This window comes from Colletotrichum abscissum, assembly GCF_030869225.1.
Source record: "Colletotrichum abscissum strain IMI 504890 chromosome Unknown Scaffold_10.1, whole genome shotgun sequence".
Taxonomy (NCBI): domain Eukaryota; kingdom Fungi; phylum Ascomycota; class Sordariomycetes; order Glomerellales; family Glomerellaceae; genus Colletotrichum; species Colletotrichum abscissum.
In genome coordinates this window covers 470164-490989 of record NW_026849988.1, presented here as the reverse complement: position 1 = coordinate 490989, position 20826 = coordinate 470164, and the positions used below count along the sequence as shown (strand labels likewise).

Genomic DNA, 20826 nt, shown 5'->3' with positions numbered 1-20826 from the left:
GTACCCCGTCCCTCTCCTGTGCTATCGTCAGTATTTCGAAACTCAATGCTGAGATGTCATGTCAAAGAGCACATACCCCCCTCTCCGAGCCTCCCTCCCCTGCGGCACGTGTTTGCCAGGGGAAGGCGACCTCCTCTGATCTCTCTATATACACAGAGGGGCCCGCGGTCTTGTTTGGCGGGATGCCACTGTCTTTCGTTCTCGTCTTGGAAAAATCTGCTCCCGTGGTGAAGAATTCTGCTGCTTGAGCTTCCTGGACCCGTCGCCGCCAATCGACGCATCGATATGCACACAAAACGTTCCGTCATGGGCCGGAGCGAGCAGTGATGAGCACCAACACAGGCTCGATCGGAGCGGCGCCACCACCGCCCGGGGAGACGCCCAATTTTGACAATCCGCGTGACGCTGGACATATGCTCCACATGGTGTACATGGTTCTCATTCAGATTGTGGTAGTGGTTTTCTTCGCGTTGAGGGTCTACGTCAAGCTGTCAGTGAATGGAAAGTTTCGACTGGAAGATTGTAGGTGTTGACCTGAAGTACCTAGTTTGACTCAGGCTGATATGTGAGACAGGGAGTTGCCTAGTTGGATGGGTGAGCTCACGATGTCTGAGGCAAATGCCTTGCGGATGTTGACTGGTTTAGATCTTCACCGTGCTCTTGAACTCGACCGTCTTAATCAGTAAGAACAGCGCGCGTGTTCTGGAGCACGACGAGCATTCGCTGACGAGATGAACAGAGCTCCATTTCGGCGAAGGATTCCACATTTGGGAAATCACTGCTGGCAACTTCACCGAGCTCCAGAAGGTAGAGTAATTCATGGAATACGACGGTGACGATTCCTGTACTAAGAGCAGAATCTCCAGTGGCTGTACGTCAGCTCCCTCCTGTATTCGCCGGCAGCCTTTTTCACCAAAACGGCTCTTCTTCTTCTCACCGTTCGCGTTTTCTCCGTCGACAGGAACGTAGCTCGGACGCTTCACGCTCTTTTGGCATTCTTTCTTCTGTGCTATATACCGGCACAAGTCGCAAAGACTCTCGTTTGCATCCCAGTCCAGGCATTTTGGGACACGAACGTTGTCAACTTCAAGTGCATCGACCAGACCAAGCTTTTCTTGTACGACGGCTCCATCTCGATCGTGTCAGATCTGGTGATTCTCGTTGTTCCCATACCTTTGACCTGGGCTCTGCGGGTGTCACTTGCCAGAAAGGTGAAGGTGGTGGCACTTCTAGGCGCGGGTGGTGTGGCATTTGCGGTGACGGTGTATCGGGTATACCTCACCATCAAGTTTGCGGACACCAAAGACCCAACTGTGGATTTCATCCCTCTTGACTGGACTGTGTGAGTCTTTGCCTTTTGAAGGAGTTGTGTCCAAGGTAACACTCCTAGCTGACAGGGATTCTGCCAGGACTGGAGAGCTCGCCATTGGCATAGTCTGCGCTTGCTTTCCCTCAATCAACCACCTGCTCGAGCGGCGCAGCGCGACAAGAGTATCGTCTAATTCTTCCACGGCAGGACTCTCTTGGTGGAGGAAGGCATCGAAAGATTGTCTAGACTCCTTGTCATCTTGGGGCATGAATCGCCGATCCAGGCTAGCGGCTGGGAACAGGATCGGGCTGCAAAACACCACAGCAGATTCGAATGCGAGGCTTGCGTCGACCCCTGGAAGTACTCCCGGCACAGAAAGAGATGAGCCGCAGCAGTCAGACTATGATATTGAACTGGCCGTGATTTCGATGCCGCAAAGCGAGCCTCATCCGGGAGAGTTGGTAACGACGAGGGCGAGCAACCGCAACGACGGCCTGCTGAACCCTCTACCTGTCATTCGACGCAGCAGTCCTTTCAAAATCGAAGGCCCGTCTTGACGAAAACCTCCCATCCGCGCCGATGCGGTGAGCAAGAAGTTAGACTTATACGACGTCAAGTCGTCAGAACGGATCGTGCAAATCGGCCCGGCGGCGGGCCTGAAGGAGCATCTCGCTAATCTGGGAATTCCGAGAAACAAAGCCATGGGCCATGCCGAAGCCCAATAAGAGTTACGATTCTGGCTGTCTTGATCAGCCTCTTGAGGTCCAGCGCGCTGATCAATTTATCTCCTAACCATTTTTGATCGTCATCGTCCGGGTAGTGCCAATCAGGTCAGCGGGTTGATTGAGAAGTGTGTTTGAATGTCTAGGAGTGTTGCCAACGACTTTTGGTAAACTCAGTACTCGTCTTTCTGCCGTTCGGTATGGGACGGTATCGACTTCTCAAGTCCTACGATTCTCTTGGAGATCTGAGCAATATGATACTCTTAATCTTCTATCAAATAGAGTATATTTCTCTACGTATATACATAAGAAGGACTGTGATACAGAAAAGTAATAATTATGATATGAGTAGTGAAAGGGGTACACAGGAAGATGAATAGCGGGAAATCGATTTTGTCACCCACTTGCCTGGCTCGAGCACGGAACCCTGTGATTAGAGATGAAGAGACGGTAGATGGAAGACTGGTCAGACGAAGGTTTGTTGTTGAGGTCATTGGACACTGGAAGGGAATGATTGTTTGCTGGAATTGGAAATGGTCAGATGTGGGACAAGAAAACACACAGCCAGCCAATAGACAAAGTCACGGAGCGATGAGTAAGACACGCCTTCCTGGAGATGCAGAATTGATACGGCAACGGCGCAGCATTTGGAGGTCTCAGTCTCACCTGCAAGTCTACTGGACCATTCCTGCCAGTGCCAATCAAGCCATTGTCTGGGGAGCAGTGGAAGGAACGCCCGTCTCTGCTGTGCCGGCGCCGTAAGCGGATGGAAAACATGTGATTGGCCACATGTCCTCCACTCATACGTAGGTAGGTAAAGGTAAAGGTCTTAGGTAATTAGAAGCCCACGCGAAGGAAAGCAAACCTCGCCTCCAGCTTTTCGCGATGAGAGTGTGAGAGTCCACCAGCCACGGCTGGGCCCGGGATTCATGGGGTTTGGGGACGGCACCACGCGCTGCGCTGCCCTGTCCGGCTGCGGCCCGCATTGGGAGTGTGGGAGTGTGTGTGTGTGTGTGTGTGTGGCTTTGCTTCCAAGCTGCACCTTGTCGCTCAGGCTACTCAACTGCTGCAGACTAGGTACCTAGGTAGCCAACTGTATTGCCTACCTTATCTTATCGTAGAGGCTTTCATACTCACTCAATACTTTAAGCAATAGAGAAATGGGCATTGAATGACCGCTCACGATTAAAGCATCGTGCTATTCCTACCTCCTTTCATGTTGGTGTTCCACAACAAACAGCAAACGAATTGATCCTTTTGAAACTTTGTGGGATTTGAGAGGTGCGCTGGCAGTATTACATAAGACGCCTTATTCAGGCAAGATACGTATCCGTTACCTTGCTGTGTACGTAGTAAGGTACTCCCATCTCTGAGTGGGGCCGTCTGACCGTCGTAGCCTAACATGACTGAGGACCGGGAGTGCTTGGGTGCCCCCCCGTCTATTAATCGTACGGATACAGCGTGCCAGCTCTGAAGTACTTCCCCAAGGCCCCCAAAATGAGGTGCCCTGAAGCCATGGTGAGGCGTGAAGTGAGCTCAGGCCGACAAAAAGGAAAGAAAAGAAAAAAAGTGGCCAGGGTGTGCCAGCCAGAGCCAAGGCGAACCCGCGCAGGCGACGGGACCAGGGGGCGCAACTGGCAAAGCAGAAAAAAATATTCACAAAATCCCACTTTAGCATTCTCTCCCCTTCCTTTCCCTTTCCTTTCCTCTCCTCCAGCCCACACAACAACACGCACCGTTGCACGCCAATCTTCCCCCCTCAGGGTGCCTCCTCCCATTCCCTTTCTCCCCTCTTCCTCACGTTCTTCCCTATTTTTCTTCCTCGGGTCCCTATAGCCTCACGGCTCAAGCTCCAGCCAGTCGCCCTTGCTGTCGTCTGCCTCTCCGTCCTCGTTGTCACTGCACGTGTGTTTGCATCTCGATTCCGACGCCGCTCTGAATCACGACTGCCCCGTCAGCCATCGACCATCGATTCACACGTCATTCGTCGACCAGCTTCAAAGCCAACATCCGACGCCAGCTCTGTGGTATACTCTAGTATCCATATCCGACGTTAGAACATCAACACAAACACCCTGCCACCGATTGCGAATTTGCAGATCAACAAAGCTTCCTTTGCTGCAAAGAAAAACAAGACGTCGCCGGAATACCCGCCCCCCGGTCAATCCACGGTTTCCGTCCATCGCAAAGCAACACAATCAAAGCTCTCGAGCTATCGCCATCTGCCTTTGTCCGTCTACCTCGACGACTTCGATCTCGACGACCGCCTCTGATCTCTGAGCCCACTGAAGAAGAACCATCAATTCCACCCAAGAACGTCAACCTTCCGACCCGACACTCTCTGCTCTTGATACACACACTGTGACTTTGACTAGTTATGGCGTCCTCACAATTGCAGTTTGCCTACCGCACCCAGAAGGGCATCGGCCTGTTTGATGCTGCGCCATCTTATCAGCCTCTCTCTGGGTTCGCCAATCCTGAAGGGAACCTCCGGTGTTGTGCATACTCGCCCTGTGGCCGTTACTTTGCCTGGGCGAGCCCCGAAGTTGTTACCGTTGTCGACGCTTCCACTGGCCAGCAGGTTCTTGCCCTCCCCATCCTCAATGTCCTTGAGCTCGGTTTCTCTCCTCTCGGCACCTTCCTCGTCACCTGGGAGCGACCTGCCAAGGATGAGAACGGAGATGCGACCAAGAACCTGAAGGTCTGGCGTACTGTCGAAGATGGCGTTGCTGGAGCCGACAAACTGCCCTTGGGCAAGTACGTCCAAAAGTCGCAGGGAGGCTGGAACCTTCAGTACACAGCCGACGAGAAGTTCTGTGCCCGCCAAGTCACCAACGAAGTCCAGTTCTACGAAAGCCACGATCTCGGCACCGTCTGGAACAAGCTGAGAGTCGAGGGCGTCGCCGACTTTGCCCTGGCTCCCGGTCGTTCCCACTCCGTTGCTGTCTTCATTCCTGAACGCAAGGTGAGCACTCTTTGCGTTCGTTCATTCAACTTCTCAACATGCTAACAAGTACTTCTCAGGGACAACCCGCTGCCGTCAAGGTCTACAACGTGCCCCAATTCAACGCTCCCATTTCTCAAAAGACCTTCTTCAAGGGCGACAAGGTCCAGCTCAAGTGGAACCAATTGGGAACCAGCATTCTCGTTCTGGCCCAGACTGATGTCGACAAGTCCAACAAGAGTTACTACGGTGAGACTACACTGTACTTGCTTAGCGTCAATGGCTCTTTCGACGCCCGCGTCAGCCTGGACAAGGAGGGTCCTATCCACGATGTGACGTGGTCCCCGAACTCCAAGGAGTTTGGTGTCGTCTATGGCTACATGCCCGCGAAGACTACCATCTTCAACCACCGCGCCGTTGCCCAGCACTCGTTCCCCCTGGGACCTCGCAATACCATCATCTTCTCCCCCACGGGACGTTTTGCTCTTGTTGCTGGATTCGGAAACCTGGCTGGCCAGATCGATGTCATTGATCTCGAGAAGGATTTCCGCAAGCTTCACACTATTGAGAGTGGCAACCCTAGCGTCTGCACGTGGAGTCCGGACAGCCGTTATATCATGACGGCTACCACTTCTCCCCGTCTCCGTGTCGACAACGGCATCAAGCTGTGGCACGTCAGCGGTCCTCTCATGTACAACGAGGACAAGGTTGAGCTTTATCACGTTGTCTGGAGGCCCTTGGCTGTCGAAAAGGTTGCCGGCGGAGATCCTCTGAACCCGGTCCCCACCCCCCACGCCTCCGCGGCCACTTACTTGGGCTCTGTAAAGACGCCCAGCAAGCCCGCGGGAGCTTACCGCCCTCCTGGTGCTCGTGGCCTCGCCACCCCGCTTCATTTCAAGCGAGAAGACGAGGGCGGCGCGGCCCACATCAGCATGAACAACGGATCTGCGCCCATTGGACCTAACGGGTTCGGACGTCCCCGCCGTGGTGTGCCTGGTGCAGAGTTTGCCGTGCCTGGTGCTGCTCCTAAGGTTCCTGGAGCCGACCCGAACGACGATGAAAATTTGTCAAAGGCGGCACTCAAGAACAAGAAGAAGCGCAACAACAGAAAGAAGGACGGAGAAATCAATCCAGAGGGCCAGAACGGCGGTGGTGCTTCGCTCGCCCCGCCTCCCCGTGACTTTGGCGCGGGTTCTGGGCATGAGGGTCGCAGCCCTGAGCGCCGTGGCGGTGCCGGAGGTAACCACAGACACCGCAGCCACTCTCGCAACCCAGGTGCGGGTCAGCATCGTAACAGGAGCAACACCCACCGAGGCCAGAATGGCGCGCCGCAGGTGCCTAACGCGCAGCCTCAACAGGCCGCACCGGTGACTGTGACTAGCCCCGGCGCCGATAACTCGCAAAACCCGAACGCGAAGAAGATTCGCAGCTTGCAGAAGAAGGTCCGCGCGATCGAGGATCTCGAGATGAGATTGGCCGGAGGTGAGAAGCTTGAGGACACGCAGATGAAGAAGATTGGCACCAAGTCATCTGTGCTCAAGGAGTTGGATGGTCTCGGTGGCGAGGGCCACTAGAGTCATTGTGACTGCCTAGCGAGACAGACTAAAGATGCAAAGAGTTCTGTAGGAAAAGGGACCACCTAACGGATACTGGAATACTCTAGGGCCCACAGGTTAGATGATACAGGTCCCATGGATCCCCAGTATTTGGACGAGTAGAGTCAGGATTACGTGTAGAGGATCAGGAAAATGGAAAATGCAAAATGCAAAAAGCACGGCGCGAACACTTCGTATTGATTTAATGCGCTTCCTTAGACCATGTGAGAGTTAATCATCAATGAGCGGGTGAAGAGAAGAGATACCACCTTAGAAGGGCATGCTAAATGTGTGGAAGTTAGGCTTGCGACGAGCATCCGAGGATATCGAGCCTTGTGAGTGAGAAGTAAGCTTGGAAAGTCTTGGAATCCGGGGCATACTAGAACGAAGCTCTTCAGGGGCAAAAGGGTCGAAACCACTGTAGCTTATGGGAAAAGAGGCAGCTCGCAGTCTTTCTCTTGACCAGTTTCTCCTGCTCTTCTGCCTCTCTTCTATTGCATTTTGGAGTATCAGCTCCGGCATGGGAAGTTGGCGATGAACAATTTGGGTACGCGTATTCATAAGGCGGAAGATAAGGGCGAGCTAAGCTAGCGCTAGACGGGCAGGCGGGGTGGGGAGGAGCCGGGCTGATCGGCACGGCAGCCCGGGCGTTTTGTGGAGATATATCCTGACTAAGCCGGAATTCCGGACTGGGGTCTTTGGTTGACATCGCGAGAAGGAGGAATATCGTCGACCCTTTTTTGCTCTTCCGGAATAAAGGGATGATGTCAAGATGAATGAGAATATTGAATCATATGATCTTATAACGCATATATAGAGCTGAAGCTCCGTATTCTACATCTCCGTGAGTAGCCTCCATGAGGGATACTGGAAGGTGAAGGCCAAGGGTACTACTTATACCCATTCAACGTCGAATCTGTCACCAGCACACCATCCGGCCACTTGGCCGGGTGGTTAGATTCTGACGCAGAGTCGATAGTAAATGAAATACTCCAATGACTTCCGTGCTGGAAACGAGGGGCGCGCTGTTCGAATCCGGATAGGGGCGTAAATTATAAGGTCAGTATTCCCCCTCCCTCGTTCCTTCCTTTTTGGTTTTTGGCATGTATTAAGAGCAAGAAGGTGGAGGTTCACTTACGTCCGGACTTGGAATTGATCCGGACATAGTTGTTGCTCGTGAAGCTTCTATCATTTTCAAGAGACTATTTACTACCCGGCGTCTACGGGCATCATTAGGTGCTTAAGCTACCGCCAGATGGGAAGGTCAAGCTTGGGTAAGGGATTTATGAGTAAGGAAGCTCGAGTCTACTCAGGTTACATAAGGTTGCAAGAATTGGATTGACTGGAAGCCTGAATCTTCCGCGGAGCAGAGCAGGTTGGGCACGAAAGAGATGAGTAACTTAGAGGTCGACATGATCCTACCATCAATTGAAAATGCATCATTGTCAATTCACTTGACTCTGTGCCACTTATGACTATACTGGCTATTACGCTTCAGCAACGTTGGCGCTTTGTCCTCGCCTCCCCACCATGAGCAGCAAATCCATCATCGCTCTGCCCATCCCGATCCCGCTGCCCCTTCAAAATAGCATTCATCTCATTCTGCCTCCTCAACAGCACAACATCGTACCCCCTCAACCTCCTCTCCGAAGCCTTCTCCATCCGGAACTTCTGCATCCTCACCCCCAAAACGCTCCGAATCTTGCGTACTGTCTGGTACTCAGCCAGCTCATTACTCGAAAGACTCGCCTGCCCGCCCGAAAGATTCCTCCTCGCCCTCTTGATCCTCAGATAAAACTTCACAAGCGGCAGCACAACCTCCCTATTCTCCACGATCCACGCCACATTCTCTTTCGTTGCGCCCGTTGTGCCACACACCTCGTCGACGCAGGACGCCATGTCCTCGTACCGCGCCGCCGTCTTCCTGTTCTCCCTGTCGAGCGGCTTCACGTCTTTGAGCACGTCGAGCTTCATCCAGGGTTGCGGCTGGCAGCCGATCTGCTCGAAGCGGTCGTACATTTCGAGCTCGCGCACATCGGCTTCCCTCTTGGCGATGGCGACGGGGTCGCGTTTGGGGTTGGGTGTTGCTGCGAAGGCGGTGTAGACGGCTAGGCTGCGGTTGTGGGAGACTACGTCGGCGAGGGCGCTTGTCTTTTCGAGGAGGGTCTCGACTTCGTCTTCGTTTTTGGGTAGTGAGATGATTGTAGTGGGGTGTGGTGGTCTGTCGTTGAAGTTGATGGGAGCTAGTGTTGCTTTGCAGCTGGTGGTACTGGTGGTATCTGCCTCGGGCCTCGATCTCTTGCGACTCGCGGCCATTGTTGCGGTGATTGACTCTGCCATGTTTGGAATATTCCTAGGTTTTTTGCCGCGCAGATTACTATGTGTGGTAGAAGAAAATGGAGGGTTGAGGCTACCTTGGGGGAGAATGTAACCGTAAGGGTAACGCGCGGATCTCATGGGAGAGTGAGAGTGAGATAAGGTAGCTCGGCATCGCACGTGTCCAACCTTCTTCGTCTGATAATTATCACGGGCGGGGGAAGCTAAACGCAAACAAACCCGGGGTCTTAGCACCACCACAGAAATGATCGCTGAAACGTTCCCGAAGGGTGGCACACAATGGGTTGGAAACATTGTTTAAGCGCAGTGACTCGGGTTCTGTAGGGCTTGGCGTCGTTCCTCGGTTTCGCAATGAATCGGTCTTTGCTCGATGACATGGAGAATTGCCATTGTCCCACAGTGGTTGGTGTGTGCGCAGACAGAAGCACCTTTGCAAATAACTTCGTGGATTCATTCATCATTCATCGCTCATCATTTGTCTACTTTGATCTCTGTGTCCTGATGAAATAGGGGTTGACACCATTCTCAAAGCTGTGTACTTCGTGCATTTTCTGGAAACATCTTCTATCTATCTCTTTATTGAGGTGCCAGAGTCTATCAGATAGGGCTGTTCCGACGACGCAATGCGAGCTACTTTGCTCAAATACTGGACTTTGCCCCAATTGGTTTGTACCAAAAGTCCCAAGTCCTCTCTATTCAAGCCTAGGGACTTCTATCCATTCTCTTAGTCTTGGCCATCTTGCTCATTCTCTTCATCCGCTTCCCCATCTCTCTCAATTGACGATCCGCCTGCTCCCACTCCTCTCCCGTGAACTGATCACGGGATCTTTTGACGGAATCAAAAAGGTCCTCGAGGGCCGCAACACAGTTGTGCTTCTCCTTGGGCGCTTCGACTGGCTCGGTAGTCGCGACGGTCCGGATGGGCGAGAGACCGAGTGGCGACTGACGCTCCATCGAAGGCTTGGGCGATTCCTTGCGTTCAAAAAGACGACGGCCTCGACGTCTTCCCATCCAAAGGGGCTCTTGATCATCGCTGTCCGAGTCGGTCGAGGTAACAAGACGATTTCGACGTCTGCTTATCGAAAAGGGCTCCTGGTCGTCGCTATCAGAGTCGATTAAGATCGTGGGTGACGATCCGTCGCTTTGAGGAGGTGTGATGAGCGTTCCAGCGGGCCATACTCTAGGAAGACCTGCAGACTTCGCAAGGGGCCGTCGGCGGCGCACAATGATGTCGTCGTCGGAGCTCTCGACGTCGTAAACGGACTTGTCGACGGATTGATGATGCTTCGCTCTCTTGGGTGTGATGACTGGGCTCAATGGACTCTCCGCCTTTCTCTTCTTGCTTGGCGCGGGTCGTTCTGTAACGAAAATGACGTCTTCAGTGTCTTCTTCTGTATCGTGTTGGTCGTTCATTCCACACTGCTGTAGGGAGCGGGAAAGACTTCGGACATCTCTGTCCTCTTCGACAGAGTCTTCCTCTATCTCTTCCTCCTCTTCCTCAACACGTGTCTTTCCAAGCTCTTCGTTGTCGACATCGTCAAACGGTAAAAGGCGGGCAGCGTCTTGACGCCAGGTTCTGAGAATGTCGGTAGCCTTCAATCTGTCACGCTTCCAATAATTGTTCTCGAGCAGAGGGTACATCTTAGGCAGAAGTATAGATGTGGCTATATTGGCGTTCTCTCCATTCCACCAGAAGGAACGCGCTGTCGGCATCAAGTGAGCCTTGTAACATTCGGTTATGAGATGTTGATCATTGTCGTTTAGCAGCTGAGTAGCGAGATGGGGACACTGAGAGTTCCAATTATCAATTGCATTCGTCAATGCTAAGAAGGCAAGCTGCTGATGCAGAGACGCGCGATTGCCTCGATCGTCGTTGAAGTCATCCATCCTTTGGGTGTGCCGCGTGTTAGCATGACTGAAAGTTGGGATGGGGAGCTGTGATATTTTTAATAGCTCAAGATACCTGAATACGATCCGGAGTAGTAGCTCAATGCATGTCTGAATGAAGCTGAGAGGGTCTCTAATAACAGAGAAGCTAAGGAAACTGTCGATGGCCAAGTTAGCTGTGAGCGACCTCCAGATAGTGTGATAGGATATTTCCTTACGTCAAGTGAAAAGTAGACTCATCGATGACTTCAATTAACGATTGACTGCCGGAAGTTCCTGGATTGATAATGGACCGGGCTCGCAAGACGATATTAGAGTGAGGTTCGTGGGAAAATATGGTAGGAAGGCCTAAGGAGCGAGGGCCGTCGAGGCGAGTGGGTGAATTGGAGAAATGAGATAAGATTCGCGACTCTCTTTTCCTTCCTGAAGTGGACAAGCAAAATGTCAAATTTGCCGTTATATTTTGCCTTTTTGTACCTCACTTTTTTCTTGGGAAGGAACGATGGTTTCGTGGGGCTCTTGAATCCTGCCTTCCTCAAATCTAAGGTGCCTTAGGGTCTGGACGGTTCGGAAACGTACCTTGTTATAAGTTCTATCAACAGTCTACCGGTACTTGGTGAGAAAGGCGTGTCAACCAAGTTCCAAAAAAATTGAGAGGCAGTAGTCGTCATGAAGGGATCAAAAGAGTGAAGGCATTGGAATACACCATTTTTTTTGACACCATACGCTTTCCAATCACATCCTGTGCCGTATCTTAATAAGACAAAGGGAAGCATGGTCGAAGTTGTCTTCATGGAGTTAATTAGTAGAAACTGAGCATTGTATTCTAGGGTGACCTTTGTTTCTACTCCGAGTCTAAAGGGCCGCTGCCTTGTCTCTAGCTACATCCCATTGGATACCTGTATTTTGTATTATAACTTCTACAACATGCTCCCTGACATCTTGAAGCTCAATACGTGCATTACCGGGATAACTACAGCGATGAGCACATGCGGACATTCAGCAGCACTTACAAATCACAACTCTGGTATCCGGTCATTGTACGGCAATTATTCTACGGAGAATGCTTGGAACTTGGCCAGAAAGGATATTAAGCCACCTGTCACCGATGTGCACTTTGTGACGAGCGGGATGCTAGTCAACACCGTGGCTGCTGCTTGAATTGCACTCAGCTCTGGGGCACATAGTTGTACGCGTACCCAAGGCCACCTAGGCTTTGACCCACAAGATAACCATGGCGCGGCCAGTTGAAGGCAAGTTAACAGTGGCTGGGGTCAAGCAGGCGTCGAGTGACAATTCGCACTAACCGTGCATGGCGAAGCCCGGTCTCGTGTACGTCTCCAATCCCACGGAAATCGGCTCGCTGCAAAGTAATGCACAGCCGGACAAGATCGTCAAAGTCTGAAGAGGCACAAGATCCTCGACGGTGCACCTATCGATGTAGCGCTACCTGCGGAGGGGAGTGATCTTATACTTGAGGATATTAGCCGCCTGATGGAGTCTTCTGCATAGGCGGCACCAAGTTTGGTGCACTTCAAGGCGAGGCCATTGTCATCAACAAACCTGTGTTACAGGATGACTTTAGACTTCACCGCAAGCAACGAGACAGTCTCATAGCAAAGGACTGACCCATGGGCCTTCAGTTCGAGGCTCTCTCCGGCTCAGATCTCTTCTTTGAACTCGCCTCCAATGTCAACATCACAGAAAATTGCCTTTCTATTTGCACAGCACGGGCTGAATATGCGTCGGGCTGCTGGCACACAAAACTATAACTGATCAGGTCTTTGGAATCTTTCTAGACGAAGTCATTGCGAAGCTTGAGAGTTCACTTTCCCAAATGTCAGTGACGCAGTGAATCAAAGTAAACTACGCATCCACGAAGGACCCAGTGTTGCAAGAACTGTAAGGCCCATTCTCTCCTATCAAAACTAGCGTTCACCCTGTGCTTGAAAATGTCGGAAGTGTTTTAAGCTTCTGCTAAGCACATGAAGTAAGTACTAGTCCCAAGAGCCGGTACCGCCAGTGACCCCAGTCGAAAATCCCAAGTTGCCAGCTTGCAACGACATCTTGAGCGAACCATTCCGGAAGAATTGCACCGAGTACCATGGCTGCAATATCCCATCTGTTAGTGTGCTACGTCTAATGCCCCGACGAAACGAGGGTTCAGCTTGAGCTGTGAGATGCAGATGAATACTCACTCCGATGGAGCCAGCTTGAACGGTATAGTCACCACCGACATCATTGATATCATCGTAATAGAGGTCTCCACTGGGAAAGCGTTCGCCGCACAGTCAGTGAATCATGCTTCGTGGCAGGTATCATGTCCAAAGATGCTGGTGATTTTCAACTCACAAAAGAACACCGCCCGGAAAGCCCGGCGAGAACCCGCCGAGGTTAGCGGTAAACTGTCTATCCTTCCCGTTGACATTCACTTTGACGGTTACACGCTGATAGAACCAGAGGTTAATCAGAGAGCCTGTAGCGCCCATCTTGGATTTGAATGCGCCAGCATCGTAAGTGGCCATGGCCGTAACAGGCGAGCTGACGCTTTCGGCCAGAAGCCGAAGCTTTTCCTCTCCTCCTGGCTGGGCGAGAATGTGGTCGTGGAGTTCCTGAATGTCGGACTCCAGGACTGCCTGCTGTTGGGTCTTGACAACGACATCTTGCAAAAGACTGAGAGTCTCGGTTTGAGCCATTTTGGGATGAAGGAGACAAGATCGATGATGGAGTAAAGTTCGATGCGTTTGAAGTTATCGGGATTTGGTGTCGATAGCTGTAGCTCATAGTCAAAAAGCATTTGTTCCTGGGGAAACTATTCGTCTAGTTATACTTCTTCCATACTTCTCCCACGTTCGTTTTTTTTTTGGGGGGGGGGGGCGGGGCACAGTTATTGTACGAACAAAAAGTCAACTGCACTACGCAAACCTGCAGTCAGAGGTTGTGAATGGCTGTAGTGAAACCATCTAGAGTGTGACGAAAAACTCGAAAGCCGAATTATATTATCAGAATATGGTGTGTGGAAGATACTTGCGTGACGAAGTTGCGGCTGGACTGCCTTAGTCTCAAGAAAGTCTGTACTACGGACCTGTAACGAGCTGGGACTAGAATCGTAGCATATTTTCAAGTGTGACAACGCGGAAGAAGCGGCAGCGGGGAACATTCAGCTGTGATTTAAGGGCTCCTACTGGCTGAATTCCGAGAAGACAGCGTCTGAATTAGCCGTATTTCCATCCACACAGTTCATCACGCCTGAGGCTGGCTGTGATGGATTCAAAAGTAGACGCATGCAGGAAAACTTCACTGTTCCAGAACAGGACTGCGCGTTTCCTCAGCATTTCGAGAAAAACCGGTAAAGGCTAAGTAAAGACATCATGTCTTAGTAATCATGTCAACAAATTTGTGCGTCTTGCAAAAAGTGTCCATACTTCGTACGTCATCGCAGAGCTATTGTGAATTATGAATTACATACTTGTCAACATGTATAATTTCATTAGTAGCAATTGTGCTAAATCGGCGGGAAGAAGCTGCTTTGATTTTTACATTCACTCTTTCTCTTTAAGAAAAAAAGAGAAAGTAAAGGGACCTCTTCACATCATAGGACTTGTGAACTTATAAGGGGGGGGGGGGGGGACCTGGAAAACTATACTACTGCTGGATAAGCTCGACTGTCATGCTGAGGCACTATCAAACCTGCTTGGGCTCGGCTTTCCGGCAACTTTACCATCTAATGTAATGCCATCAAGCGCTCATGGGTCCTGAACCACGTCGCATTTCCGAACCTGATGCCTCATCAGGTTGTTCAATGAACTGAGCCCTTCTCGGGGGACACTAGACTTGATAAGCGGCTGGGTGTATCAGGGAGAGCCCTGGGACAGTCACTCTGGGATATGAGGACGACATCAAAGTAAGGGGATACTGGGGATTGAATTGGGCTTCTGGTTTGGAACTTGTAAGACTCATGCAGAAATCACGGCGTGAACAAGTCTCATGGGCCCATAACCATCGAGATTTTCGGGTGAGCCATTCAGTCGAACGGGAAATACTTCACTGAATCGGTCGAGATGCAAACGATCCCATTACAAATGGCGGTCGAAGATGCCATACCGTGAAGTCGAAACTTCTACTCCGTGCCAATTTTGTCTCCTCGGTGTTCCGCTTCCACTGGATATTCATTGATTTAATTTGATAGAAAAAAGCTGAAGACCTGAGGAGTTCCATCTTCGTTCCTTAAATATGGAGACTTGATATTGCGTAACACTTGACTGGCAAACAATGCTCGTTGACTTTCAAGTTAAGCAAGGCGTGCTAGTTGACTTTCGTACCTTAATGACAAGCTTTCGGGCTCTCAATTGAAGATCATGGAACCTTGGAACGATCGGCCAGTGTTGTCGGAAGTTAGGCAAGTGGAGCTGCCATCCCACAAGTATTGGAAAAAGGCGGATGCGATTGGACGGGTAGTTCGGATGATGGCAACTAGAACGTGGATAGCAATTAATTAACTGAAATCCTTGGTTCGAAACTGAATATCTGTGGTCCAGAGCTCGGAGGCCTCTACAAATCACACAAGACCAGACTGCACGAGAGACATTATAACATGTAAACATTTTTAGCGCAAGCTCGAACTCAATGCAAGTCTCATGTGTGTATAGCAGGCTTGCAAAAAGCATCATTGCCACATGCACGCAGCACACTGCACTTGGGTAAAAAGAGCTCCAGCTACCTATGTCGGAACGACATGTTAGCCACTGAAGTAGCCAGGTTTCATTGCATTCAAGCTTGAAGTCTACTTGACTAAACTGTCATTGATTATTTCAAATTCGTGATAGTATGTTCGTTTCATACAATGTCAGAACTGGGAGTTTAGTATCCATAAGGACCCATCATGTGGCAAATTCCACGGGCACGCTTGAGTAAGGTGACTGAGGGGGCAGTACGATCGATCAATCCATGTCACACACCTCCTCTTGAGTCCAGACTTCAGGGTGACAGTACTCAAAGGTGTTTTCTGCGGAGAAAAATAGATCAGGAGGTGACCATGCCAGCTGGCAGTCGATAAAGTGGTGGGCAACCCTGACTAGCTGAAACGGCCTAAGTAGGAGTAAGCAATGCGTGGTTCGTCCTGTCATTGGCCTTTCACGTTCATCTTGTCATTGCCTACGTCCGAAGCCAACACACCAGCCGCACTAAATGATCTAAACAGGCAATTCCAACGACCATGTTGTACACATATATTCGCAAATGGCGCCTGATTAGGCTCTGGCAGGTTCAAAGCTGCGCGCGATAGAACGAATGGCAGGCCTGACTCTGCATGACGGACCGCATCTTCGGGAGAAACATGGCGGATCCTCGCGGGACTCGCCGCAGTGCCAATGTGTTTGATCCCAAGACATTGGTACCTTCCCCGGCTTATGGTAACATGCCTAGGTAGTTTCTGATCAACCTGATCCGTTCGAGACCTCAATAGAATGAACTCCGCACCTTGCCATCCTTCAATACCAACAAAACCACCGAGGAGTCTCTCTTCGAGAGCCGAGGAATCCTGAGAGCCGAGGAACAACTAGGAATGAGGAGAACATCTCGTTGAACATTCCTCTTTAGGCGTAGATGCTCTGAGGCTGTGGATATCATCATCTTCTATAAGAACTCTCACAAAGCTCACCACAAAGCCACGATAGCTCTACACCCACCCAGGCACCTCAGCAGCTAACCGCAACCGCTTTCATTCTCTTCAGTTCTTTGCCATCTTGTCCGCGACAAGTCACTTCACATTCATTCTCTTTGCAAGTCCAAGCACTTTGAAAATCACCTATCTCACCATGAAGTTCCTCAGCACTCTTGTTTTGGCCTCCACCGCCTTTGCCTACCCCACGATCCCGCAGGAAGAAACCAAGCGGCAGTTGGGCGGCACCGTCGGCAGCACGGCCAACGAGTTCAAGACCGGCGGGTGCAACGACATCATCTTTGTTTGGGCGCGCGGCTCCACGGAAATCGGCAACATGGTGGGTTTGCTTGAGTTCCCTCATCCCAACTGTCGACTATTGATGACTTTGATGCTAAAACTTTCTTTTCTCTGGACAGGGCACCGTTGTGGGACCCCCTGTTGCCAACAACCTGAAGGCCGCATTCCCGGGTAAGGTCGCCGTCCAGGGTGTTGATTACGCCGCTGGTCTGGACACCAACTTCCTTCCCGGTGGTGCCGACCCCGTTGGCATCAACCAGATGAAGAGCATCCTTAGCGATATCAACAGCAAGTGCCCTACTGCCATCGTCGTCACTGGAGGTTACTCGTAAGTTTCGTACCTTCGTTTCTCACTTACTCGCCTGACTTGAGATGCTGACCGCTTCGAAAACAGCCAAGGTGCTGCCGTAAACCACCGCGCCATCGAGAACGCCCCCGATGCGCAGAAGAACCAGATCGCCGGAGTGGTCACCTTCGGAGACACGCAGTTCCGCGCCGACAACGGCCAGATCCCCAACTTCCCCAAGGACAAGATCAAGATCATCTGCGCCGCCAACCCCCGCGACACTGTCTGCGACGGAAACTTGAGTGCCGCCGTCCTGGCACCTCACCTTTCGTACGGCGCCAACGCCCAGGAGGGAGCCGACTTCCTCATTGCGCAGATCAAGAAGGTTCAGGCTTAAGGTTGTCTTGCACCATCTGCCGTCCTGAGGCCCACAGGGGGCATTGCCATCTCATTGAGAACGGTGCCCGCGATCAGATTTGCTGAGTGAGCTGATGGGAGTGGTTCCGCACATATCATGAAAAAACTGGCTGGGTCCTCTTTTTGTTTTGCTTGCGACATGAGGCTTCCGGAGGCTTCTGTTCTTTTGTTTCTATCCTGTCTGGCTTTGGCCAAGACACGCGATTGTTAGTCTTGCTTGAGTGCTGCATCTTTTCTTTCCAAAATACATCACCGTTACCCGCCAATTTCACTTTTCAAGACAAGTGACCTGATGTACATGAGTTTTCTGCCCACATGAGGCCAGAGTAAGACATGCACAATAAGAACAGGACCTCATTGCGGCGGTGCAGACAGACAGGACTACGCCACGTGAAGGACACATCCGTGCTTGTCGCTTTGGCCTCGTCCAATGGAGTATCTTTACCCTAAGGGCGCACAGAGGCTCGGGCCGCGCTATCAGTTCAGACGGATAATTTATATGAACATGTCAGTGTGTCGCTGCGTTTCTTTTTTGCCCGCAAGCTGTTTCACACTGAGCCTCCGTTTGCCGAAGTTCCGTTCCGTATGACGAACAATAACATTGGTTTGCTCTGCCACTTGGGAAGGATTCAGAAATTCATTGAGTTCAACGGCTGTCAACCGTCCGATTTGAGTTCCACAATGGGAAAATGTGAGCAGCATCCTGCAGCACCGTTCCAAGCCGTTGAACGTCAACATATGTCACGAGTTATGGCACGTAGCAATGGGCATACGGAGTGTGGTAAAAGTGGCTTAATTATTAAAGTGGAAATAGATAAAAGGAAAAGGTCTATATATACGATATCTGAGATAGATACGTAATTTAGTACGTAACGGGCACTTCGTAAGGTACGATTATTATCCTTATTACGTAATATACCCCCTAATTACTACTACTAAGGAGCTATTATACCTAAAATAAAATCTTTAAATACTTTTATAAAGGCCTAATTTAGTTAAATATAAATAAAGGAAAAATAAGCGTAAGGGATATGCGTCTTTTAAACTACGTTTATTATAAATATATTTTTTTATTTAAAGTAAATAGAATCCTAACCTAGAATAGTACGTATTATACTACTTCTAGTATATAAATTACTAAGGGCAAGGCTACCTAGCTACCTTACGTATATTTAAATTCTCGTAGCGTTACTTAGCTATTATTTTTTTTTTTTTTTTAACTTTTTATAGTTACTATAAGTACCCTCGTTTACTATGCGCGCGCTTACGCTATTAAATTATTTATTAATTTTATTTTAAATATAAATATTTAATATATTTAGAAGTAATAATAAATTTTATATAATTTTTATAATACTTTTTATATACGTATTATGTAGTTTACTAAGAGTTTAGATAAGTAATAATACTAACGAGCCCCTCTAAGTTATCTCCCCCCCCTACGACTTCTTACTTATTTACTAAGGCCTAGCTACCGAGCTCTCCCTCCCTAGCTAAAAAGATATTAAAGTTATTAATTAAAATATTAAGGACTTTATTAAGTTCGAAGCTCTTTTTAATAGCCGTAATAAGGGCAATAATAAGGTAAATAGTAATAATAAGAGCTCTAACGGGCTTTTACCTATCCCCCCCTCGGAGTTTAAAAATAAGGATAAAACTAATTTAAATAATAAGCCCTCTAAAAAGGGTATATTATATACTTATTATTTTAGGAATTTATATTTAATATTATTTTAAAATTTAAAAAACGTAAAGCTAGCTTTTTTTAAAAGGGTAGTAAAAAATAAAAAAAAACGTTAAGAAGTAAAAGTACCCCCCATAATAAGTATAGTTCTTTTTACTATTCTAAGCCTATCTAACGTATACTTAGTCCCTAAGAAGCTTAAGGGAGAGGCTCCTAAGGAACGGGAGATTTAGTACTTACCCTATTTTAAAGTAGCCCTTTAGTATATTAATTTTAAGGATAGTAATTATTATTTTATAAGAAATAGTAGCCGGTATACGTACTATTTTAATAACTATTTAGCTAAGGGGTATATTAATATACTAGTTATTTTATAGCTAATAGCCTAGGCCCTTACTAAGGCTATTATAAGTAGTACTCCCTTTTTTATAAATATATTATCTTTTTTTATTATTAAAAAGTATATTTTTAATTATAATTTTAGTAAGATATTATTAAGCTTTATAATATTATTTATTAAATAGATAAAAACTAGAGGCTATATAAAAACTATATCGGCTTTTATATAAAGGACTTTTTTAACCCGCGCCCCTAGTTCTTTTTTATATTTATTATAGTTGTTTATAACTAACCTCTTATTACGCTATTCGTTTTTATACTCTAAGTTATTAACCTAACGGTTATTTTAACTCCTACGCCCCCTACTACCCCCGCTTCTCTTAATTTTATAAACTTCGAGGTATATAAAACGCGTTTTTTAATACGCATACTAACCCTCCTTTTTAATAATACTATACTCTTAATAATTATATACTTTATAAACTAAGAATTTAAATAATAAGTATAAGCCTAGGTCTTATTTTTATATATATATACTTTATAGGGTAAGGTTATTTTAGGAGTTTAGGCCTTTAGGCTATAAGAGGTTTTTATTTTATTTATTTTGGGCCTCTAGGCCGTACTCTAGGTTCTATTTATTATTTACTTTTAAGTATTAAGTTTTTCTAAGCATAGCCTAAATTAATTATTTTTAACTATTTTAGCTATTTATAATAATTTCTTACGTATTATAGAGGTTAAGAAGTATATAGAAATATTCGAACTTAGCTTATAAAAGGTTTTTAGTAAGTCTATTTACTAGTATATCTTTTATTAATATATAAGTAACCTCGAAGCTACCTCTAGCGTGCTCTTATTTTAGTTATATATTTTATATATTAATATAGTAAAGTTAAGTAGCTATTTTTTCTTTTTTTCCTACGACGAGTTAAATTATTTACTAATTATTATAGTTAACTAACTATATTTCTCTTAAGTTAAGGGCAATATCCTTAAAAAGGCGCTTTAGAGCTATAGTTTTTTTTACGGTTTTTTTAAAATAAAAAAGCTTAGCTTTAGTAATTAACGTTATAACCGTTACTTAGCGTACTAATTTTTATTAAATTAGGTTACTAAAAAAGAATATTATATATCTTTAAGATAATTATTATATTACCTTATTATTTATAAAGCTAGTATCTCTAGCTAAAAATAATAATTACGTACTTAGTATACTACTATAGTAAAGTATAAGATATCTCGTTATATAAAAATATTAAATATAATAACTCATTACTTTAATATAGGTTACGCTTAGGTTAGTTAAGAACTATAATAATTATAAGTAAGTAAAAGCAACGTCTAGTC

The 20826-nt window shown here is 48.0% G+C and overlaps 6 protein-coding genes across 6 annotated transcripts; 3 read left to right on the top strand and 3 right to left on the bottom strand.

Moving 5' to 3' along the window:
• Positions 1-326: 326 nt before the first annotated feature.
• CABS01_05106 (uncharacterized protein) lies at positions 327-1866 on the top strand (the record flags this gene model as incomplete). Its single annotated transcript, XM_060538476.1, has 6 exons — positions 327-522; positions 575-594; positions 646-682; positions 740-807; positions 867-1342; positions 1410-1866. The coding sequence occupies 6 exons, from the start codon at positions 327-329 to the stop codon at positions 1864-1866; spliced, it is 1254 nt and encodes a 417-aa protein (XP_060405648.1).
• Positions 1867-4408: 2542 nt separating this feature from the next.
• Positions 4409-6549, top strand: CABS01_05105 (eukaryotic translation initiation factor eIF2A; the record flags this gene model as incomplete). The annotated part of the gene is made up of 2 exons (XM_060538475.1): positions 4409-4996; positions 5056-6549. 2 exons carry the CDS (start codon positions 4409-4411, stop codon positions 6547-6549), a joined length of 2082 nt encoding a protein of 693 aa, XP_060405647.1.
• A 1515-nt stretch (positions 6550-8064) lies between these two features.
• Positions 8065-8886, bottom strand: CABS01_05104 (uncharacterized protein; the record flags this gene model as incomplete). The annotated part of the gene is made up of 1 exon (XM_060538474.1): positions 8065-8886. The coding sequence occupies one exon, from the start codon at positions 8884-8886 to the stop codon at positions 8065-8067; it is 822 nt and encodes a 273-aa protein (XP_060405646.1).
• A 723-nt stretch (positions 8887-9609) lies between these two features.
• Positions 9610-10548, bottom strand: CABS01_05103 (uncharacterized protein; the record flags this gene model as incomplete). The annotated part of the gene is made up of 1 exon (XM_060538473.1): positions 9610-10548. The coding sequence occupies one exon, from the start codon at positions 10546-10548 to the stop codon at positions 9610-9612; it is 939 nt and encodes a 312-aa protein (XP_060405645.1).
• A 2243-nt stretch (positions 10549-12791) lies between these two features.
• CABS01_05102 (uncharacterized protein) lies at positions 12792-13490 on the bottom strand (the record flags this gene model as incomplete). The annotated part of the gene is made up of 3 exons (XM_060538472.1): positions 12792-12902; positions 12993-13062; positions 13147-13490. 3 exons carry the CDS (start codon positions 13488-13490, stop codon positions 12792-12794), a joined length of 525 nt encoding a protein of 174 aa, XP_060405644.1.
• Positions 13491-16610: 3120 nt separating this feature from the next.
• On the top strand, positions 16611-17436 carry CABS01_05101 (uncharacterized protein; the record flags this gene model as incomplete). Its single annotated transcript, XM_060538471.1, has 3 exons — positions 16611-16793; positions 16873-17081; positions 17148-17436. 3 exons carry the CDS (start codon positions 16611-16613, stop codon positions 17434-17436), a joined length of 681 nt encoding a protein of 226 aa, XP_060405643.1.
• Between the last annotated feature and the right edge of the window lie 3390 nt (positions 17437-20826).